Consider the following 24,175-nt stretch of genomic DNA (forward strand, 5'->3'; position numbering starts at 1 on the left):
TTTAATTTGATTTTAAATTGCAGTCAGTGGTCTTTTCTTTGCATCCTAGTTTAACAAGTAGAAAAGCACCACAGGGCAAGCATTATTAAAGCAGGGTTTATTTAAAAAGGGGTAACATAGACTTCTCTTGGGAGGGAGAAGAGGGCCATAGCTGGTATCCTGGTATCCCCAGAAGGGAAGCACTCTGCCCTTTTTATATTTCCTAGGCTTCCTTTGTTCTCCTTCCAGCTTAAGTGACTGGCCCAGGAATGGCTCACAGCCCAGGAATGTCAGGGTGGGATGGCCAAAGGGTGGGAAACAGGTGGGCTGGAGGGGGAAGGGCAGAATGGTGCAGCCCTGGACACATTAATTGACAACTTTATAGCTGCCTGTAGGGAGGGGGCAATTCCTGGGTCAGGAATAGGTTACAATACCTTATCAATAGGTTGGAGCAGGGGCTGGTTCTTGATAAAGGTGGAGGAAGAGCTCTGAAGGAATTAACATTTCAATCCCTCAGGGTACCATCTCCAACTTACCTTTACCTAACTCATTCAAAATTGGCCTCCAAGATTTGACTTGACTAGATTTACCTTATCTATGACTGCCTAAATCTGGCTTCATTAGCACTGCAGACTCTCCTTTCAACATTCCAAAAGTGCAAAACGATATACACTAAAATTTTTTAAATGAGAAAATGTCTTTAAATTGATAGCAATTTATTTCTAAATCTTCTAAAACTTCTAAATCTCAGTGATGCCCTGTAAAAAAACACTTTTACCACCCTTATTATACCTATCACCAGTCGCCACAATGGATCCCTCTCCGTTCCCAGTGCCACAATCATCCTCTCCAAACAAAATACCACGCATCAGGAAAAACCCGTTTTCATCTCCTGGACTGCTCAGTAGACTCTAGGATAACCCAGCCACACCCTGCTGATTTTGGCCAACACCAAAAAAGCAGCGGCGCCTCGAGGCAAAGCTCAGCAATACACACCCTCCTTCTGTTTCCCGGATTGTCCTGCTGCATGAGCGTTGCTAAGCAATCGTGCAAAGACCCCAGGGAGGGCTGCCCGGTCGGATGCCTGAAGGACCCGGCAGGGCCGCTCAGGCTAACTAGCGCAGTGCCTAGAGGCTTGGTATTGCGTCTGGAGGATCGCGTGAACTGCGACCCGGCCTGGTGGGTTCTGGAGCAGAGGCGGGGAACCTGCGGGAGTGGGTGTGTGTGGCCACTGGTGCCTGGGAGGAGGCGGAGTTGAGTGGCTGCAAGTCCCTGCAGCTAGCGGGAGAATGAGGAGCTTGATGCTGCTCTCAAGGATGAGCGGTGGCCCCCTCAGGTCTGCCTAGGCAACTTTTAAAATTCTAATTTTCTCTGTGTGTGTGTGTGTGTGTGTGTGTGTGAGAGAGAGAGAGAGAGAGAGAGAGAGAGAGAGAGAGAGAGAGAGAGAGAGAGAGAGAGAGAGAGATGGAAGGGACGGGGAGGCGGGCAGGCAGGCCTAGGCAACTTTAAAAATTTAATTATAATGGAGTGACTTTTAAGTTGAGTACGTTTCTCAACTTAACATTTGTTTTAAATCAAAATCCAAGTAGTCATAACCTAACTGGTGTTGGGAAAGGAACCACATCCTTTCTACAGGTCCTATATCCTCCCCTGGACACTCCCTCAGGTCTCTCCCCACTAAACCCCAGCAGCCTAGCATAACTGGATCCGGTTCTTTCACTGATTTATTCAGCAAATACTGTTGAGAAGCATCTATGTTCTAGGCACTTTGAATAGGGGCACTGATTCGAATCTGCTTTCAAAGAGCTGCCTTCTAGTGGGAGAAGATATGCAAGTATGCAAGGATATGGAAGTATGCAAGGAACTGTGAGAAAGTAATGGGGGAAGTGAGCTAAGATCTAGTGAGCCAGTAGGAGGTAACCAAAGAAAGCATGGGTGAATCTGAAAATGCCACACCAAGGCATTTCTTTCAGGCTAGAAAGTCTTTGGAACTGAAAGGCTCATGAGGCTGGAGTTAAAGTTAAAGAGTGTGAGGTTCCAGATGAGGCTAGAGATGTATCCAGAAACCAAATCATGCAAAGCCTGGTAAGCCATGATAAGGATTTTGGAGCTTATTGTAAGAGCAGGGTATATCTAAAGGGTTAAGAAGGGGAATAATATGATTCACTTTGCATTTTTAATTCACTGTGTCTTCTGTGAGAACAAACTTAGAGAGTGGCAAGACTAGAAATTGGGAAGCCAGTAAAGAAACTGTCACAAAAGTCTAAGGAGGAATAGTGGTGTCCTAGTCTCAGGTGATAGCAGTTCAGGGGATGAGGTTTGTATGGATTTTGAGATGTAGTGGGTGGGTACAATTATCAGAATGTGGTAATATGGAGAATGAGGGACTGGAAGTTACCTTCTGGGTTATTAGGTTGAGTAAGTTGGCTGCTTTTGTACTGGTTAGACTGGGTTTGGCTTCATAGTTGGAACATCAGGTTGAATGCTGTAGAAAAAAACATGAAGAGATTGTAGCATAGGTTTTATTTGGTCTAGACCATAGTATCACCTCTAACGTGATTGTTATGCCAAAAGAAATGAGAATGTTGTCCAGATTCTCTGCCTGTGTGTATTCATGGAAACCTCTGTATTTGTTGCTAAATTAGAAATAATATTGAGATACTATTTTGAGGCTTTGCCTTTTCTCATGCAGAGATGATCAGTTTCTCACATGTAAATAGAATTTCACAGTTGGACGGGACCTCAAATTGGTAGTCTCCTGTTTGTAAAATATTTTTATGTTATATCTTTTCCACAATTATTTATTGAGCTTTTGCACGATGTTAGACACTAGGAATACAAAGATGAATAGAAATATGACTATACAGATTTAGGTCATCAATAAAATTGATGGAGCATCTTTGTATCAGGCTGTTTCAGTTGCTTCAGATATAGTTACAACTAGTCCCTGATCTTGAAGTTTCAAGTCTATAAGCGTGACCACTGAGGATGCTGAACATATTAATTTGATTTGGGCAGGGAAGATATTGACCTATCCATATTAAATAAGAGATGGTAGATTGCCAGCAGACATCCCAATTCTTGTGAATCAGTCTTCTAATTCTACAATAGACGGGGTAGCACTATGGGATAGAAGTCTTTAAGAGTGGAATCAATCATTTTACTCTTGTGGCTAGGCTGTTCAGGAATGTAATTATAAAAATTGTATAAAATACAGAAGAAAGTTTGGAAGGGAAGAGAGAAGAGTATTGGCAAAGACAGGTAGTGTTTAAGCAAATTTCTCTTAAATGAGTAACTTCTTTATGGCTTTACCATTGTACAAACTATACTCCATAGGGTAACCTGAGTGTCCCCTCTACCACTTCTATGAGTCCAAATAGGCAAGTAAATAAGTAATGTATACAGACTGATAAGGTAACTGTCAGGTGATTTTTGAGTATTAGGAGTAAGGGGCAATGGTTGACTTGTGAGGTGGGTAGCTTACAGAGTAGAAAGGGGTGGGAGTATAGCACTGGTGGATCCCTAATCCAGTTCTCTGATGGCAGGAGTGAGATGACCTCAATCTTGCGAAGCCCTAAGGCTCTGCAGCTTACTCTAGCCCTGATCAAGCCTGATGCAGTTGCTCACCCATTGATTCTGGAGGTAAGAATGAATGTTAAGCCCCTACTGTATGCCCTGGGCATTGATACCATTTCATGTGCTTCGGGGACATTTGTGACTACCAAGAACCCCTGTGCTAGGTGCTGCAGAGGCAAAGCTAGGAGCCATGAACTCTGATCCTAAGGAGACTGAAATTCTCTTGGAGACTTGGGGCGTATTTAAAATAAAAGAAAGGACCCAATATAACAATAATAAAAAAAGGACCTCAAGTTAATATATACTACTGCACTACAAAACGTTACTACAAACTTGACAGTTTAAAACAACATTCATTTATTACCTCACAATTTTATAGTTTAGAGGTCCTGTAGATTTGGCTGGGTCTCACAAGGCCAAAGTCAAGATATGGATTGATTGAGCCTTTATCTGGAGTATCTAGGGAAGAATCCACTTTTAGGCTTGCTAAGGTTGTTGGCAGAGTTTATTTCCTGTGATTACAGGACTAAAGACTCGTTTACTTGGTGGAACTACTCTCTGTTTCTAGACCACTTCCATTTCTCATCACATAGCCTTCTCCATCTTTAAGACAGCAACAGTGTATCTAATCCTTCACATGCCTCAAATTCCCCTGACTTCTTTAGCTCCTAGCCAGAGAAAATTGCTTTAAAAGGGCACATGTAACTAATTAGGTTCAGCTGGATAATCTTTCTTTACATTAAAGCAAAGTGCACTGATTAGTAAGTAACCTTAATTACATCTGCAAAATCCCTTTTATTATGAAATGTGACTTAATGATATTTTATTTATTCACTGTCCTGGGGATTAAAGTTGGCTGTCTGCCTGATAATAAATTTTACAGATTTTTAGTGGTATTTTGAAATGGTGGAACTGAACAACATTAACAAGAGAGTATAGAATCAGGATGAGAGTAGAATGACAAAACCTTAATGAACGCTAATATTGAAGAAGTGGTTCAAATAAGAAATAGACACAGGGAGGGATCATTTTTAGGATTCTAGTACCCATAGTTTGATTAAGTAATTGCTGAGGACCAGTGCTCAGTAAGCTCATTGTGGTGCAGAGGAAGACCAGAGCAGTCTGGAATAGTGACCTGAAAGTGGTGAGTCTTGACTAGGTCTCAAAGGAGGCATAGATTTTGGTTAGTGCCAGAAGAAGGATAAGTGTTCCACAGAAGGGACAGTCTGTGGTGTGTCTGAGGGCTGTAGGTGGCCTGGGCTAGTATAGAGAATTAGAAATGGTAGTGGACAAGGATAGTGCAGCCTTGAGCACTGGGCTGCTCTTCATTCCATGAATAATAGGAACTACCAAAAACCTGACCATAATATAACATAAGCTGTTTGAATCTGTCAAGTGTGTTGGTTTGGAGAGAATGAGAGAAACTCAAAAGCAGGACCATCAACAAGACTTTTATGGTGATCTGTGTGGTCGGTCCTGTGGGCTTGAACTCAGGGGCTGAGAAATGGAGGGGCAGAAACAGAACTTTCTATCCCCTTGCACTTAAGACTCACACTCTGGCTATGTGACTGGAGGTTTTGATCTCACCCCACCTTCTTTCTTTTCTGTCCTGCTATGTTAGCTATCTGAGGCTGTAACAAAATACCTGAGGTAAAAAAATTTTTTTTTTAGAGAGAGAGAATTTTTTAATATTTATTTTTTAGTTCTCGGCGGACACAACATCTTTGTTTGTATGTGGTGCTGAGGATCTAACCCAGGCAGCATGCATGCCAGGCGAGCGCGCTACCACTCGAGCCACATCCCCAGCCCCAAAATATATTTATTTATTTATTTATTTTTACGTGGTGCTGAGGATCGAACCCAGAGCCTTGCACATGCTAGGTGAGCGTGCTACCACTGAGCCACAGTCCCAGGCCCTGAGGTAAAAAATTTAAAAGGAGGAAAGATTTATTTGGGTTCATGATTTTAGAGCTTCAGCCCATGGTACTTGGCTTTGTCACTTTGGGACTATGATGAAGCAGAACATCATGATGGGGAGTGGAGCAAAGCTGCTTACATCATGACATCTGGGAAGTGAAAAAGAGAGAAGGGGTCTGGGTCCTTAATGATACTAACTTCCCTTCAACAACCTCCTAAAGTTTTTACTGCTTCCCAATAGCGCTAACAGCTGGGGAAAAAGCCTTCAACCAATGAGCTCCTGGGGGGACATTTAAGTTCCCAACCATAACACCTGGGTCTCCTGATTGATTTTTTTTTTTTATCTTTGGTGTGGTGTTTATCCAGGCTGTTCATCAGCAGATTCTGACCAACAAGTTCCTTATTGTACGAATGAGAGAACTACTATGGAGAAAGGAAGATTGCCAGAAGTTTTATAAGGAACATGAAGGTAGGACTGATAGTCGATAGTCTTCTGAGTGGAAGGCTTCTCAATCCCAAGAGTCTGATCAGATTTTCCCTGGAATATCTGATGTTCCAGGCTTTCTCTGACCTATCAGTTGTGTAAAATTGCAATGAATCTTTATTTTTTTTTAAATATTTTCAGTTGTTATTTTATTTATTTATTTTTATGAAATGTGATTTAATGATATTTTTAGAAGATTGAACCCAGTGTCTCGCATGTGCTAGGCAAGTGCTCTACCAATGAGCTACAACCCTATCCCTGCAACCAATTTTATAAAGTCTTGGTTTTTACTGAAACTTTTCATGATTATCATTATTTTATTTTCCTAGGAGGGTTCTATCTCATAGTCTTAATCAGAAATAATTTTATGTCCTGATGATATTATCAGTAGTTAACATTTAGTAACTATTTTTTGGTCATTATTCTAATGCTTATTATTTCATTTAATTATTCCCAACAATGCTAAAAAGTAGGTATATTTATGTCTCCAGTACACAGATTAGGAAACAGCAGGGAGGTTAATGACTTATTTGAAACTACAGAGGTTGTAAGTAGTAGAGCCTAGATTCAGGTGCAGAAATGTCAGACTCTAAGCACCCCCCCCCCCCTTTTTCCCTTCCGTCTCTAAAGCAGTGTTTATTATTTCAGGTAAGGAAGTAGTAGTAGAAAAATTTATCTTGGGCACCTGTATCTTCATGAAGGTACTTCTCTTTGCAGGCCGTTTTTTCTATCAGCGACTGGTGGAGTTCATGGCCAGGTACTTCTAATTTAGTCTTAGCATCTTTATCTACTAGGTGTATCTCCTCTGCTCATAAATAGAATTGTTAACTTCATTTACCCTCTTTAAAGTTATAATCAATATCAAGTATGAGGAAGCAGAGCATGGGGCTCTGATTAAGCTAACATTGACCTTTTATACACATTGTCACGTTGGTTACTGGACCAGTGACTCTAAGAGTATTGTTGAATGCTGCCTGGCAACTCTGCTTATCTGTGTGGTTCTTATACACCAGCAGTGGCCCTCTATCAACTTCTCTTTGAAGCAGCATTGGTTCTGAGCTATAAAGGCAATGAAACTCTCAGGATGCAGTATGCCTTTACTTATGAACTGCTTATAGAATGCTCTCGGTGGTCAGATTCTTTACATGTGTTCCTTTTGTTCACAGTGGGCCAATCCGAGCTTATATCCTTGCTCACAAGGATGCCATCCAGCTTTGGAGGACACTGATGGGACCCACCAGAGTGTTTCGAGCACGCCACATGGCCCCAGATTCAATTCGTGGGAGTTTTGGCCTCACAGACACGCGCAACACCACCCATGGCTCAGGTGAGACTATCTCCCTTGTTCAGAGCCATAAATAAGGAAGGATGTGTTGGGGTTCGTAGTTGGGCTATATGGTAAGGTTGATAGCCATGTTCCTTCAATGAGCTTTCTTTCTATTTATGTTTCTGGCCCTTTGTAGCCATTTCAGCTGATTTGGCCTGTGGGTTTTCTTTACATGCCCCAGGCCTGAGGGAGTAGACTTAGGTTTCTGAACTTGATTTTGATTATCTTTTGCCTGTACCCTGTACTCCCCGTGAGGATCCTCATCTATTTTTACCTTCCCTTGTAGACTCTGTGGTTTCAGCCAGCAGAGAGATTGCAGCCTTCTTTCCTGACTTCAGTGAACAGCGCTGGTATGAGGAGGAAGAGCCCCAGTTGCGCTGTGGTCCTGTGTGCTACACAGAGGGAGGCATCCACTGTGCAGCTGGAACAGGAGGCCCAGGACCAGCCTGAAGAGGGCCTATCAATCTATGAAGATTGGTAGCAATTCCTAGACTTTTCTCCTAGATCTCTGGTCCAGAACATTCTCATGGGACCAGGGAAGCCTGGGCTCATGGTGCTATTTCTACTTGGCATCACTACTTGCTAGAGGGCCTAGGTCATCACTGCAGAGCCTTTAGAATCTAGCTGTCTACCTCTTCCCTAGAATGTTCATGGGTTGTTTTTTTTTTTTAAAAAAAAAAACAACCTGAGAAGTATTCATCCTTCTTCAAGGAAGAGCTTGCCTAATTGACCTGCCTGGAAAATACAGTGACTATGTAAACAACATTTAGCTTGTCTTCCTTAATAAAAGTCAGTGTTCTGAATTCTCAGAAGTGTCAGTACTACTCTAGGAGCTTGCTCTTTCCTTAATTGTAGTAATTAGATCTTCCTTGAAGCTAGGTTTCAGGTCTGTGCTAAGTAAAGAGACTGACACACACATACACATGGTGGGCAGTTTATGTAGCAGGAAAAACACCCAGCAGTGGAGCTTAATGTAGACTCAAATCCATGCTATGACCCTAGCACAGGGCTGTGTTCTGGAGAAAGTGACACCTTTTATTTGAACTCAGGTATCTGCCAGTGAGGCATGTATTTTTTTTTTTTAAATTATTCTAATTTGATATATATGACAGCAGAATGCATTTCAGTTCATAAAACACATATAGAGCACAATTTTTTATGTCTCTGTTTGTACACAAAGTAGTCACACCATTGGTGTCTTCATACATGTACTTGGGGTAATGTCCATCTCATTCCACTGTCTTTCCTAACCCTCTGCCCCCTCCCTTCCCTTCCCTTCTTCCCTTTGCCTTATCTAAAGTTCCTCCATTCCTCCCATGCTTCCCCTGCCCCCCATCCCTATTGTAGATCAGCATCCTCATATCAGAGAAAACATTTGGCATTTTGTTTTTTGGGATTGGCTTACTTAGCACAATGTTCTCTGACTCTATCCATTTACCTGCAAATGCCATGATTTTATTCTCTTTTAATGCTTAGTAATATTCCATTTTGTGTGTGTGTGTGTGTGTGTGTGTATCACAGTTTCTTTATTCATTCATCTACTGAAGGGTATCTAGGTTGGTTCCACAATTTAGCTATTGTGAGTTGTGCTGCTATAAACATTGATGTGGCTGCATTACTATAGTATGCTGTTTTTAAGTCCTTTAGGTATAAACTGAGGAGTGGGATGGCTGGGTCAAATGGTGGTTCCATTCCATGTTTTCCAAGGAATCTCCATACTGGGTCCAGATTGGCTGCAACAATTTGCAGTCCCACCAATTTGTAATGTATGAGTGTGCCTTTCTCCCCAGATCCTTGCCAACACTATTTTGTTTGTATTCTTAATAGCTGCTACTCTGGAGTGAGATGGAATCTTAGAGTAGTTTTGATTTTCATTCTCTAATTGCTAGAAAGATGTTGAACATTTTTTCATATATTTGTTGATTGATTATATATCATCTGAGAAGTGTCTGTTCAATTTCTTGGCCCATTTATTGATTGGGTCATTTGTTTTTTTGGTGTTAAGGTTTTTGAGTTCTTTATATATCCTAGAGATTAGTGTTCTCTCTGTGTGGTAAAAATTTGCTCTCATTCTGTAGGCTCTCTATTCACCTCACTAATTGTTTCTTTTGCTGAAAAGAAGCTTTTTAGTTTGAATCCATTCCATTTATTGATTCTTGATTTTTATTTCTTACTCTATAGGAGTCTTATTAAGGAAGTTGGGGCCTAATCCAACATGTTAAAGATTTGGGCCTACTTTTTCTTCTATTAGGCTCAGGGTTTCTGGTTTAATTCCTAGGTCCTTGATCCACTTTGAGTTGAGTTTTGTACATGGTGAAAGATAGGGGCTTAATTTAATTTTGTTACATATGGATTTCCAATTTTCCCAGCACCATTTGTTGAAGAGGCTATCCTTTCTCCAATATGTTTTTGATGCCTTTCTCTAATATGAGATAACTATATTTATGTGGCTTTCTCTCTGTGTCCTCTACTCTGTACCATTGGTCTACAAGTCTGTTTTGGCACCAATATGATGCCGTGTTTGTTACTGTTGCTCTGTAATATAGTTTAAGATCTGGTATAGTGATGCCTCCTGCTTCACTTTTCTTGCTAAGGATTGCTTTAGCTATTTTGGGTCTCTTATTTTTCCAGATGAATCTTATGATTGCTTTTTCTACTTCTATGAGGAATGTCTTTGGGATTTTGATTGGAATTGCATTAAATATGTATAATGCTTTTGGTAATATGATCATTTTGACAATATTAATTCTGCCTATCCAAGAACAAGGGAGATCTTTGTTTCAGAGGATTTGTCACTGATGTACAGAAATGCTTTATGATTTATGGGTGTTGATTTTATATCCTGCTACTTTGCTGAATTCATTTATTCTAGAAGTTTCCTGGTGGAATATTTCGGATCTTCTAGCTATAGAATAATATTGTTGGCAAATAGTGATAATTTGAGTTTTTCTTTTCCTATTTCATATCCCTTTAATTTCTTTCATCTGTCTAATTGCTCTGGCTAGAGTTTCAAGAACAATGGTAAATAGCAATGGTAAAAGAGGATATCCCTGTCTTGTTCCAGTTTTTAGAGGGAATGCTTTCAGTTTCTCTCTGTTTAGAATGATGGTGGCCTGGGGCTTAGCAAAATAGCTTTTTCAATGTTGAGGTATGTTCCTATTATCCCTTGTTTTTCTAGTGTTTTGGACATAAAGAAGTGCTGTATTTTGTCATATGCTTTTTCTGCATCTATTGAGATGATCATATTATTCTTATCCTTAAGTTATAATTACATTTATTGATTTCTGTATGTTGAACCAACCTTGCATCCCTGGGAGGAAACCTACTTGATCATGGTGCATTATCTTTTTGATGTTTTTGTATTCGATTTGCCAGAATTATTATTGAGAATATTTGCACCTATGTTCATTAGTCTGAAGTTTTCTTTCTTTGATGTGTCTTTGTCTGGTTTTGGAATCAGGGTGATATTGGCCTCATAGAATAAGTTTGGAAATGTTCCCTCTTTTTCTATTTCATGAAATAAGTTGAGGAGTATTGGTATTAGTTCTTCTTTGAAGGTCTTATAGAACTCAGCTGTGTATCCATCTGGTCCTGGGGTTTTTTTTATTGGTAGGCTTCTGATGGTGCCTTCTATTTCACTGCTTGAAATTGATCTGTTTAACTTGTGTATATCATCCTGATTCAGTTTGGGCAAATCATCTGACTCCAGAAATTTGTTGATGCCTTTGACATTTTCTATTTTATTGGAGTACAAGTTTTCAAAATAATTTCTAATTATTTTCTTTATTTCTGTAGTGTCTGTCATAATATTTTATTTTTCATTACAGATGTTAGTAGTTTGAGTTTTCTCTCTCCTTCTCTTTGTTAGCATGGCTAATGCTTTATCAATTTTATTTATTTTTTTCAAGAACCAACTTTTTGTTTTGTCAGTTTTTTCAGTGGTTTCTTTTGTTTCAATTTCATTGGTTTAGCTTTGATTTTAATATTTTCTGTCTTTTACTGCTTTTGGGATTGATTTGTTCTTCTTTTTCTAGGGCATTTATTTATGGACTTTTTCTTCTTTGAAGGAATGAACTCCATGCAATAAACTTTCCTCTTAGTATTGTTCATAGATTTTGATCAGTGTTCTCATTTACCTCTAAGAATTTTTAAATTTCTGTTTTTTAATTTCCTGTTTGATGTCTTTTGCAACCCATTGTTCATTGAGTAGCATATTATTTAGTCTCCAGGTATTGGAGTAGCTTCTATTTTTTATTATTACTGATTTCTAATTTCATTCCATTATGATCTGATAGAATGCATGGTAGTATCTCTATTTTTTTTGTATTTGCTAAGATTTGCTTTTTGGCATAATGTATGGTCTATTTTAGAGAAGGATCCATGTGCTGCTGAAAAGAAAGTCTATTCACTTGTTAATGGATGAAATATTCTGTATATGTCTGTTAAATCTAAATTATTGATTGTATTATTGAGTTCTATAGTTTTTTTTTTTTTTTTTTTTTTTAGCTTTTGTTTGGAAGATTTATGCAGTGGTGAAGGAGGTGTGTTAAAGTTATCTTTGTGTTGTGGTCTGTTTGACTCTTGAACTTGAGAAGAGTTTGTTTGATGAATGTAGATATGCCATTGTTTGGGGCATATATATTTATAATTGTTATGTCTTGTGGAGACCCCTGCTTGTTTCCACAGTCCATGTTAGTGATACGTTTTTTCCCCAACCTTTCACCTTTAGTCTGTGGATGTCTTTTCCTATGAGATGAGTCTCTTGAAGGCAGCATATTATTGGGTCTTTTTAAAAAATTCAATCTGCCAGTCTATATCTTTGGATTGGTGAGTTTAGGCCATAAACATTCAGGGTTATTATTGAGACATGATTTGTATTCCCAGTCGTATTTGTTTATTTTTGGTATTTGATGTCTTAGTTTCTCCTTTGATTAGTATTTCCTTTAGTGTAATTCTTCCCTTTGCTGATTTTCATTGTTTTTTTTTTTTTTTTTTTTTTGTTTCCTCTTCATGGAATATTTTGCTAAGAATGTTCTATAATGCAAGCATTCTAGTTGTAAATTCCTTTAACTTTTGTTAATCATGGAAGGTTTTTATTTCATCATCAACTCTAAAGCTTAATTTTGCTGGATATAAGATTCTTGGTTGGTGTCCATTTTCTTTCAGAGCTTGGTATGTGTCGATCCAGGATCTTCTAGCTTTCAGGGTCTGGGTTGAAAAATCTCCATAGCCTAATTGGTTTCCCCCTATATGTAATCTGATTCCTTTCTCTTGTGGCTTTTAAAATTCTCTCCTTATTTTGTATGCTAGACATTTTCATTATAATGTGCCTTGGTGTGGATCTGTTGTGATTTTGTACACATGGTGTACTATAAGCCTCTTGTATGTGATTTTCCAAGTCATTCTTCATGTTTGGAAAAATTTCTAGTATTATTTCATTGAATAGATTGTTCATTCCTTTGGTTTGGAGCTTTATGCGTTCCTCTATTCCAATAATTCTTAAATTTGGTCTTTTTTTTGTTATCCCATTATTGTTGAATGTGTTGCTCATGGTTTCTTACCATCTTTACTGTGTGGTCAACATTCTTTTCAGTATTATATATTTTATCTTCACTATCTGAGGTCCTGTCTTCCAAGTGATCTAATATGTTGGTGATGCTTTCTATTGAGCTTTTAATTTTGTTTATTGTTTCTTTCATTTCAAGTATTTGTTTTTTTTTTCAGAACCTCTTTCTCCTTATTGAAGTAATCTTTTGCTTCCTGTATTTGCTTATGTAGCTCTTTATTGAAATGATCTTTTGTTACCTGTGTTTGCTCTCTTATATCATCCTTTAATCCACAGAACATTTTAATTATGTACATCCTGAAGTCCTTCTCTGTCATTTCTTCTGTTGTGCTGGCCATTGATTCTAGTAATGTTATATCTTGGTTTGTTGGGGGACTTTCTTTCCTTGTTTCTTCATGTTGTTTGTGTGTCTTCCCTTCTAGCACTGCAGATCTGGGGCATTACAGTTTTTACCCTATAGGCTTATAGTGTCCCTGCAGGTTTTCAATACCTCTCCTTTAAGGCGGGGACAATGTGAATAGACCCCAACCTAAACAATATACAACCTTAAACCAAATAGCTGCTATTAAAACGTTTGTGGTTTTTTCACAATATACAGTAATGGTAAGTTAAATTATTATCTACATTATAAACAGTAGGTTTGCAAAAGGGTCTACAGTCTGATGGTGGACAGATAACCTGGGTGAGGTGTAGAATGAGATGTTGAGGGGGTAGGAGGTGAGGATATAGTTTTTATATCTTAGTGTGAAAGAGGTATCTAAAGAAGTTGGTTAGTAGCAAGAGAGAGAGAGTGATTTGGGGGAGACAAGTAAGTGGGAAGACAGAGTATAACAAACACAAATATTAAGAAAAGTAAAACATGTAAAAATAGAAGATAATAGTATATTATAGCAGTGGTGTATATTTTCAGACCTCCCTGTCCTCAGTAGCCTAATTCATAAAAAGTACTTGGTTTCACAAATGTTGGGGATGTGAGAGTGGGAGAAGAGAGAGAGGGGAAAAAAAAATCTCGAAGGGAGATATAAGGATTGTTTTTGTTGGAGATAAGTATCTTTCCAGCTTCTCTTCTCATCCAATAGGTGGGGTTGTTTGTTGTTTGATGGTATCTCTACCCTCAAGATGGTGAAGGTTGTTAGAGTGGGAGGGTTGGTCTTGGGGGTGTGGCTCCTGGAGGTAGGGTATAGTACTTGCTGGACCCCATGGGAGATTGCACCCCAAGAATCTCCTTTGGGGCCCACTTGTGTGATATGGGTGCCTGATTTTATCTTACATCACCTGTAAACCTTGCAATTCCTGGCTTCTAATTTAGTCTCACCCCCTTCCTTTCTACTTCCTAATCACGAACCTCTATCTTCAGAGGTCTTATGGGTTGTGCTCTGGGGGCCTTGCACCTGTCATGGAGAGCCGTTTTATATTGAACCCAGTTTTGTGAGCTACAGACTGGCTGCGTAGCCACAGGCACTGTGCCAGGTTAGCAACTGCTGGGGAGAGGGGGGGTAGTTGGGGATTTTTGGTACTTTGATATTGTTTCTAAGCCCCAGTGGGTGTTCCAAGCTGGGATTTGCCCCAGCTAAAGATGGCGAAAAGGTGTCCCAAGATGGAGGCTGCTGCTCTCAGAGTTGGGGTGTCCTGTCGGGTGGGGCTGGGGGGTGTTGTGAGCGCCGTGTTCAGAGATACAGCTCTGTGGGGTTTAGTATTGTGGCTGGCAGCTCTCACACAGACCTAGTGCTGTGTCCCCAGGTGCAGGCTACCACATGTAGGGGACTGTGGCAGTGGTTGCAGTGTCCCAAGATGGAGACTACCAGAGAAGTCCTGTGTTGGTAGATGGGGGACCACATGGAAGTGGTGGCCAGAGTTCCTTTGCATGGCCTGTGGCCAGATGACCTGTGTGGGAGTGGCGGCTGGTATTCCAGAGTGGGTGCTAATGCCAATGGTCCTATTCAGCACCTGGAGGACCTGCATGGAGGAGTGGTTGGTAGTCCTGTGCTGATGCTGATGCCTGGAGCTTGTTTGGCACGGCAGCTGTGATTTCTGTGTGGGAACAGCAGTTGGGGGTCCTCTAATCACTCACAGAGTAACAGTATTCCCACTACTTGAATCACAGGTCCTAGAGTGACACAGAATGCAATCTCCCTCAAGCCTGCCATCTTAGATCCTCTGGAGGCATGTTTTTATGATACACTTTTCTGATTTGCACAAAGGCAAGTTATTGATTGCTATATTACAAATCACCTCAAATTTTAATGGCTTAAAATAGTGATTTCCTTTTTTTTTTTTTTTCTGGGAGTTGGCTATGTGGTTCTATTGGTTTCACCTGGACTCACTTGTGGCTGCATTGAGTCCAGGTGAAACCTGAAAGGCAAGTGACTCACCTGAGACAGAGATTCAACCGAGAGATTTATTGGAGGGCTGCCTGAAGGGGAAGAAAAGGAGAGGCAGGGAGGAGAGGAGGAGAGCAGAGAGAAACAGAAAGAGTAGAGAGAGGAGAGAAAGAAGGGGAAGAGGGCAGAGAGCATGAGCTTGCAAGCTTTGGCTTAAGAAGGGTTGCGTAGGTGACATGGCAGGTGCTGATTGGCAGGGTGACTCAGGAACTTCGAGCAGACACTGTGTCCTGTGGGGATTGATAAGAAAACTTTTGGCGCTCTTCTGAGAGGAGGGGGAGGGGTAAAGGGGTTATGTGATTCTCGCGAGATGGAAACTTAACTTCAGCGGGGACTCTCCCACACACCCAACATTCCTCCCTTTTTGTTTTTGTGTTGGGAGCAGGGCAATGAGATTGTCTGGCTACTTCCTGCTGGAGATGGATGATGAGTGTGAAGGAAGGGAGGGATGGTCAGGGTTCGGGGACAAGAGAAGCATAGCTGTAAAGGCCAGGGTGTTGAAGATGTGAATTTCCTTGGAGCTGAAATCAATGAAAGTTCCTCGAAGCCATAGGTCATGGATAGTCTTGATCCAATCCTTGTCCTTGCAAATGGGGGGAATCAGCCAGCTGTCCTGTTGGAGGGCCTCCATGAACTCCATTAACCAGGTGCACCCACATGATGAGCCTAAAAACACCAAAGATACCCAAAGGCAAGGAGAAGAAGAGAGAAGAGGAGACACCACATTAGCTTCTGGCCAGAGGTCCAATGAGAGGGACTGGCTGAGAAAAGGCCAGTGGTCAGGTGGAGGCACACGAAAGCAAACGGGCCTAGAAACCCTGGGTGACAGGATAGTGAAGTTCCCCAGTCGTGTATCCATTTTGTAGCTCTATATCCACGATGGTGAAGTTTTGTCAGCCATTGGTGAGGCCTTCATGTAAGGCATAGGTGTCCTCCAAGGTAGTAAGTAGCTGGTAATCCCTGAGGAGAAGCTGGTTAAAGGTCTGATTAGATATTTTGCCTATTTGATTCTGTAGGAATGTATGTTATTTGGAAGAAAGGCCAAAACAAGAAAATCCCAATTACTGGGGCAATCTGGGGTGTCTGATGAAGCAGATGAAATAGGTATGAGGCAAGTGGATGCCAGGAGGGTGGTAAAGAGATGGGTGGATCTAGAGTGAGGCATGTTGGGTGAGGGTTTCTTGGGTTGAGGAAGGTCCTCCTCAGGAAGTGGGGAAGGAACCCTCAGGCATGAGATGTGGAGCTTTAAAGGATTCTCAGATGTGGTGTGTGGGAGAGTCCCCGCTGAAAAATTTCTCAGTATTTGTGGGAGGAGGATGGTGGATGGTCAGTCTGGGCTCCCTTGGTCATAGGTGGGGCCATTTTCAGCCTGGAAATGTGAATCCATGAAGTCAGTTTGCCTGGAGATTCCTGTAGGTGGGTAGCGGTGGGAGTGCACAAGATAACCCTTAGGGGACCCTTCCATTTAGGTGTCAGGGTAGGCATGTCACCAGAAGGAGGAAAGAAATATACCCAGTTGCCTGGGGTTAAGAGGAAAGAGAAATGTGGCATGGAGGGATCAGGTAATAAGAGTTTCCTGGTCTGTGTTTGAATAAAACTAAGAAGGGGACGACTGAGAGGTTCTGGAAGAATGTAGGATGAAGGAATCATCCCAGGCGGTAGGGGTGGGCATCCATACATCACCTCAAAAGGGGATGTTTGAGTTGGCCTTTTGGGGAGTGCCCGAAGGCAAAACAGGGTGACTGGGAGAAGTTTGACCCAGTTGAGATGTAGTTCGAGAGAGAGCTTGGTGAGGGTCTCCTTTAGGGTGCGGTTAATGTATTCTACCTTGCCTGAAGAGGTGGGATGATAGGGGATGTGTAGATTCCAGGGAATGTGGAGAGCCTCAGCAATGCATCGTGTGATTTGAAAGTAAACTCAGGGCAGTTATCTGATTGCAAGGAAGTAGGAACTCAAGTCTTGGGATGATATTCAAGAGCAAAACAGAGGCAACCATGGATGCCCTTTTGCTGGTGGTAGGAAAAGCTTCCACCCATCTTGAGAAGGTGTTTACAAGGATGAGGAGATAGAGATACCTCTTGACCCTGGGCATGTGTGTGAAATCCAATTGCCAATCAGCTCCTGGAAATTGTCCTCGAGCCTGGTGGGCAGAAAAGGAGCCTGGCTTGGGAGGGATATTTGGTACTGTCCTTTTCGGCCAAAATTGGAATGTTGTAAGGGGAGTGGGTAGGTCTTATTCAGCCCTTGCACCATAGGTCCTTAATAATGGACTGAAGGCCCTGAAGACTGCTAGTTGGACGAGGGTATTGAGATTGACAAGGGAAATGCTGAGGGTCCTTAAGATGAATTCTGACAGGGACACAGTGAGCCACAGAGGGGGTGTAAGTGTCCCAAACTTGAGGGTTTACCTCCGGAGGGAGAGAAGGAGGGGAGCCTACAGACGTGTGGGTTGCCTCTGCAAGGGCAAGGACAAAAGAAAAGCTGGGATGGAGGCATGGAATTTGGCTAAGATGTCCCTTCCCACTAGGGGAATGGGACATTGGGGCATTACTAAAAACTGGTGGCAGAAAGGATGGTGGTAAAACCTACAAGAGAGTGTGGGGGTTTTAAGGGGAAGGATTGTTTATCCCCTTATCCTGATAATGGGGAACAGGATGGAATGTGGGTCCCCAAAACTCCCTCAAGACTGAATAAGTGGCCCTTGTGTCAAAAAGGAAGTTAATCTGGTGTCCATTCACCATAATATTGACCCTGGGCTCCTGAAAGGTGACGGTAGTTGTTGGAGAGGGAGTCCCAAGGCCCCTTCAGTCATCTGTGGCCAGCCCCAAAAGATCCACATCTGGGCTTGGGATGGATCTGGCTCCCCTTCAGGGGCAGGGCAGTCCACAGCCCACTGACCCCTTAATTGGCATTTAGGGCATGGACGCACAGGTGGCCTGGGATTAGGTCACTCTCGTGCGCAGTATCCCTCGGTCCCCACATTTAAAACAGGGCCCAGGGGCCATCTTGGGTGGTAGGCGTTTGGCCAAAAATGAAGGGGTCCGTGGGGTAGGTCCTTATAGAGCCGGTGCCAGCATCTGAGTTTTTGCTTTCTGGCCTTCTCATCCCGGTTATGGTATACCTCAAAGGCTGTGACCAGGATTTCAGTCTGAGGGGTCAAGGGTCCTCGTTCCAGTTTTTAAAGTTTTGCCAACATCAGGGTAGCTCTGGGATTAGAAGTAGGTCATTTGGAGCTGTCTCCCATTGGGGGTTTCAGGGTCTAAATTAGTATATTGCTGGAGAGCCTTAGTCAGTCTATCTGGGAAGGTGGAAGTGTTCTTGTTTTTATCCTGAATGATTTCTTGGAGTTTTTCAAAGTTTACCACCTTCTGAGCCACCCGTCTGAGTCCAGCAACTAGGCAGGTGGAAAATTGGTCCCTCAGGGCTAATCCTGCAGCAGTATTGTAGTCCCAATTAGGGTCCTGGTCAGGAACTACCTGGGCGCCTAGCGGGTGGGCTGGGGTGGTTTAATGGACCTCATCAGCATAATTACAGGCTTGTTCCCAGACCCGCCTGTGTTCCTCTGGGAGAAGAGTATTGGCCAGGATCATGTAAATGTCATAAAAAGTGAGATATAGGCTTGGAGTAAGTACTGAAACTCCTCTGTATGAAGCAGAGTTGGTGGTGTAGGAACCCAAGCGTTTTTCAATCTGTGAAATGTCCACTATGGAGAAGGGCACATGGACCCTAACAATCCCTTTTGCCCTAGCAACCTCTCTCAAAGGAGCCATAATTGAAGTAGAATGTGGCCAGACAGACTGTGCGTGGGAATGGGTGGTGGGAGGACTGAAGGAGGAAGTGGGACAGGGTCCGAAGAAGGAGGAGCTGGAGGGGTGGGAACTGGCACGGATGAAGGAAGAGGAGAGTTGGGGGAGGGATTTGGGTGACTATATGGTGGTGGTTCTTTGGCTAGATCAAAATCTGTGAATGAGGAGTCAGGAAGAGAGGAGGGTTTATAAGCCAAGAGGACATGCTTTGGGTTGAAAGAGGTACAGAGAGACGGATTGGAGTGAAGGAAGAGAAAGCCCAAATGTGTAAAATCTCTGCCCATTTTTTTGATCGCATTCAATAATTATAGAGATCCTGCAAAATGGCGGGGCTAAGGACCCATAAGGGGGACAATGGTTTTGGTTATCTAAGGGATAATTGGGCCAATCCTGAGTAGAGAATTTTATCAATTTCTTGAGTTTGATCTCTGGGGTTAGGCTGAGGGTGTCCAAATTGTTGAGGAGGCATTTGAGAGGGGAGTCAGCTGGCAGAGAGGAGGCACCCCACCTTGGGGCTATGAGGAACGGTATGATATATTGACTGGAGAGGTGTCCCACTTGAGCCAAATATCAGAACGAGACCTCAGGCCGAGGATATGGTTGTCACCAAAAGCCTCCGGTATGGGGCCCTTCCCGAGGTCCATGGGAGCTATGGGTTACCTGGTGCCAGGCTTTTGGACCAAGAGTGAGGAGGAGGAGACTCAAGCTCAAGGAGGGGAGGGGGTTTGTCAGTTCTCAAGCTGGCCGAGGCCTGTAAGGAAGGGGAAGACTCCAAGAGGACCCCTGTGACTGTGAAGGTCTGGGTGGGGTGTGTTCCTCCCCGCGAAACACCCTAGGGGCTGCCGGAAGATCAATGGCCAGTTCCTTATTACTGTGCCTCAGCAGGTTTAGGAGTCGGGAGAGGGAGACTCACCGATTTGTAGGCCAATGGTGGATGTGAAGGAGGTGATTAAGAAGATGGGTGCAGCTTGGTCTCCACTCAGGTGGTGATCTCCAGTGGGATGGGAGTCCTGCTTAAAAGCAGGGTAGTTCCATCTGAGTCAGGGCACCAATGAAGGGCAAATGACTCACCTGAGATGGAGATTCAACCAAGAGATTTATTGGGGGGGGGGGGCTGCCCAAAGGGGAAGAAAAGGAGAAGCAGAGAGGAGAGGAGGAGAGCAGAGAGAAGGAGAGCCGAGAGCAGAGGAAGAGAGCAGAAAGAAAGAGGAGAAAGAGGAAGAAACCAGAGAGCAGAGAGGAAGAGGGCTGGGAGTGTGAGCTTGCAAGCTTCGTCTTGGCTTAAGAAGGGTTGTGTAGGCGATGTGGCGGATGCTGACTGGCAGGGTGACTCAGGAACTGCGAGCAGACAGTGTCCTACAGGGATTGGTCAAGAAAACTTTTGAATTTGGTGCTATTCGGAGAGGAGGGAGAGGGGTAAGGGATTATGTGATGTTCTCATGAGACAGAAACTTCAGTGGGGACTTTCCCACACATTCAACAAAACAAATAGAACCACACATGGTCTAACATAGTCTTTTACCCTGAGCTTCACTGCACAGTTGTTTCCGGGTTCTATGAGGGCAGGCCCCCATTAAGGTTTCTGAAACTTTTGCTCCTTGTCATGTTTGCTGATGTCTTGTTGTCCAAAGCAAGTCACATGGCCAAGCCTAGAGTTTGTGTGGGAGAGGATACATAAAAGTATGGATATTAGGAGGCGAATCACTGGCATTATTATGACAGCTTACCACATTGGGAGTTTTGAAGAACTCTAAAAGAATGTTAGGGAAGATTGTGTGGAGCCTGATTAGGTAAAAATATAGTGGGCTGAAGCATTTATACTGTTGTACCTTTTGGCTTCGAGTGAAAGTCTAGGATATATAGACTCTCTTCCCATCTGAATCTCTTAATGTATCTGCATGTATACCCATCTTCTCCTTTCTTCCTGTTAATAGTATAAGAAGGTTATCCTGTGTATGCTTATAATCGCCTCTTCTTGCTCTCTTGGCCATCAGTCTCTAATGCAGCTTTTACCATTTACTAAGTCCTTCCCCTTTTAATTCAAACATGTATTGTCTCCCATCTTTGAAAATATTTCTAATCTAATTTTCCCTTTTAGCTACCTCTTTTGTCTTCATCTCTGTACAGCCAAGCCCACATCAGTTGTTTACATTGGCAGGCTCTTCTGCATTTTCTCAGCATCCCACTCCAGTATAGCTTGCACCCCTCCCATTCCAAGGAAGCTGCTCTTGCCAGTGTCAGAGGTCCAACACAGAGGTCCAAGGTCCACATCCAAGGTCCAGTTTCTAGGTCCACTTTTCAGGTCTTAAATTATTCCAAGTTTCACATTAAATCCATGTCTAAAGTCCAGGTTCTGTCCAACATCAAATCACGTTCTAGCTCTGATAGCTAGTTCCAAGATCATGTATAATCATTCTGAATTAAAGGATAAAAATCTAGGGCTAAGATTCAACTCTAAGACCTGATGTTCCTATATGAGCTCCAAATCCAGGACTAAAGACTATATCCAAGGAATATACATACCCAGGTCTGAGGTCCAGACACTGCTGATGGTCAAGAAATAGGTATAATGTCAGACCTAGTATTGTGGACCAATCTGTGTCAACATCCAGGTACAAGCTCCAAGTCCAAATTTGAAGTTCATGTACACAGTCCAGGTCAATGTACCACTTCATATCTTTTATGGGTTGACTTGTGTCCTGCCCCAAAATTCCTATGTTGAAGTTCTAACCTCAGGTGCCACAATGTGATCTTATTTGGAAACCAGGTCATTGAAGATATAATGAAGTCATCCTGCAGTAGGGTGCACTACTAACCCAATATGATTGGTGTCCTTATCAGTAGGAAAAATGTGGACACAGGTACATGTATACACAGGAAGAATGCTACATGAGTATGAAAACATCAGGGCAATGCATCAATAAGCCCAAAATACCAAAAATTGCCATAAACCACCAGAAGCTAAGAGAGTGGTATGAAACACATTTCTCGCTTACAATCCTCAGAAGGATTTCTATGCTATAGTTCTGTGGGTGCCAAAGTTTGGATCTAGAATGTCCTCTAAAGGCCCATGTGTTCAAGGCCTGGTCCCCAACTTGATACTATTGGGAGGTGGTGAAAAGTTTAAAAGGTGAGGTTGAGTGGGAGATCTTTCTGTTTTTGGAGGTGTATCCCTGAAAGGGAGAGTGAGATCCCCACTCTTTCCTTTCTCTTTCTTTTGCTCACTGGCCACATGGTTAATGGATTTACTTTGGTCATGCCTTTTTGCCATGATGTGCTGCCTTGCTACAAGTCCAAAGAAACAGGGCCAACCAATCATGGATTGAAACTTCTAAAGTTGTGAGCCAAAGTCAACTTTTTATACATTTATTATCCCTGCCTGCATGTTCTAATAAATTTACAAAATAGAGAAATCACTGGATTTGGCCCTGTGGGCTACATTTTCTGGCCCTTATTGATATTAATCCCTTGACTTTAGACAATGCAAAAATCTTTACATCTTCAATGAACTGTTTTCTTTGTCTAAAGAATTTTTATTGGACAAAATCCTACATGTTAATGTTGTCAAACTCCTCCAATTTTCCAGGTATTTTAGGAGTTTTTTTTCCTGGTCATACAGGGACTAAACTCAGGGACACTCTACCACCGAGTTACATTCTCAGTCCTTTTTACTTTTTATTTTGAGACAGGGTCTTGCTAAGTTGCTCATATTGGTTTCTAACTTGCAATCCTCCTGCCTTCTCCTACCAGCAAAGACACTAGATTTTTGCTGTTAAATTATCCTATCTGGGTCTGGGATTGTGGCTCAGTGGTAGAGCGCTTGCCTAGCACAGGCATGACCCGGGTTCGATTCTCAGCACCACATAAAAATAAAGGCATTGTGTTGTGTCCATCTACAAAAAAGATTCTGTCTCTCTCTCTTTAAAAAAATTGTCCTATCTGTGGTACTTTGTCATAGAATCCTTAGCAAACAAATGTAACCTCCAAGATCCAGATTGAAGTCCTAGGTCCAGGTTAAAATACAGGAACACAGTCCAGGTCTCTATCCATGGTCCAAATGTAAACTCAGGTCCAAGATCCTATAGTCAAAGACTTGAGTTCTAAAGTTGGAATTCAGTATTCAAATATATGTCCAAGACCCAGATCACATTTCAAGGACCAAGTAAAAGGTTCATTCACCTCTGCTTTCATTTTCTAGTTGAGGTCATTTCTAAGGAACTGGGCAAATTCAGGTCCAAAATACATGTGTAGACCTGAGGTCCTGGATCCGTGTCCAAGGTCAGTTCTAGTTGGACAAGTGAACTCTAGAGTCTAGATCTAAAATACAGTTCCAAAGTGCTATTCCTAGATGAGGTCCTAGTCCATGCAAAAAGCCTAGGTTAAATCCAGCACCTGGTCTGAGGTCATGCTTATGATCTTAATAATTGCCATTCTGACTGGAGTGAAATGGAATCTCAGTATAGTTTTAATGTGCATTTCTGTAATTGTTAGAGATGTTGAACATTTTTTCATATATTTTTTTGACCATTTGTATTTCTTCTGTGAAGTGCCTGTTCAGTTCTTTTGCCCATTTATTGACTGGGCTATTTTACTTTATTTTTTCTTTTTTGGTGTTAAGTTTTTTTGAGTTCTTTATAATATTTTAGAGAACTGAGGTGGAGGTGGCAAAAATTTTCTCTCATTCTATAGGCTCTTTGTTCACGTTCTTGATTGTTTCCTTTGCTGTTAAGAAGCTGTTTAGTTTGATGCCATCTTATTTATTGATTCTTGATTTTACTTGTGTTTTAGAAGTCTTATTGAGGAAATTGGCTCCTTTTGAAACTTCTAAAGTTGTGAGCCAACATGATGGATAGTTAGGCCTACTTTTTCTTCTAGTAGGCCTAGAAGGGTCTCTAGTCTAATGCCTAGGTCCTTGATCCACTTTGAGTTAAGTTTTGTTCAAGACAAGAGATAGGGGTTTAATTCCATGTTGCTTCTATGGATTTCCAGTTTCCCTAGCACAATTTGTTCAAGAGGCTATCTTTTCTCCAATGTATGTTTATGGCACCTTTGTCTAGTATGAGATAACTGTATTTATGTGGGTATGTCTCTGTGTTTTCTATTCTGTTCTGTTGGTCTTCTTGTCTGTTTTTGTGCCAA

At 42.0% G+C, this 24,175-nt stretch overlaps 1 protein-coding gene across 3 annotated transcripts; it reads left to right on the forward strand.

Annotated features, from left to right (window-relative positions):
• Positions 1–1,066: 1,066 nt before the first annotated feature.
• Nme6 (NME/NM23 nucleoside diphosphate kinase 6) lies at positions 1,067–8,086 on the forward strand. 3 transcript variants are annotated; one of them, XM_027933728.2, is made up of 6 exons: positions 1,067–1,158; positions 3,525–3,621; positions 5,839–5,941; positions 6,605–6,713; positions 7,123–7,283; positions 7,570–8,086. In XM_027933728.2, exons 2-6 carry the CDS (start codon positions 3,532–3,534, stop codon positions 7,731–7,733), a joined length of 627 nt encoding a protein of 208 aa, XP_027789529.1. In that variant the 5' UTR covers positions 1,067–1,158; positions 3,525–3,531; the 3' UTR covers positions 7,734–8,086. The 3 variants fall into 3 exon arrangements, with proteins under 3 accessions (XP_027789529.1, XP_027789528.1, XP_027789530.1); XM_027933727.2 differs by lacking the exon at positions 1,067–1,158 and adding an exon at positions 1,188–1,315; XM_027933729.2 differs by lacking the exon at positions 1,067–1,158 and adding an exon at positions 1,196–1,315 and having other exon boundaries at positions 6,674–6,713.
• The last annotated feature ends 16,089 nt before the right edge of the window (positions 8,087–24,175 follow it).

This window comes from Marmota flaviventris, chromosome 8, assembly GCF_047511675.1.
Source record: "Marmota flaviventris isolate mMarFla1 chromosome 8, mMarFla1.hap1, whole genome shotgun sequence".
Lineage (NCBI taxonomy): Eukaryota > Metazoa > Chordata > Mammalia > Rodentia > Sciuridae > Marmota > Marmota flaviventris.

Bases quoted from the DNA above. Each gene is read 5' to 3' on its own strand.
- Nme6 (XM_027933727.2), top strand. From the start codon at position 1,269: ATGAGGAGCTTGATGCTGCTCTCAAGGATGAGCGGTGGCCCCCTCAG. The intron at 3,622-5,838 runs GTAAGAATGAAT...GTGTTTATCCAG, and splicing joins CTCACCCATTGATTCTGGAG to GCTGTTCATCAGCAGATTCT. The intron at 5,942-6,604 runs GTAGGACTGATA...TTATTATTTCAG, and splicing joins GTTTTATAAGGAACATGAAG to GTAAGGAAGTAGTAGTAGAA.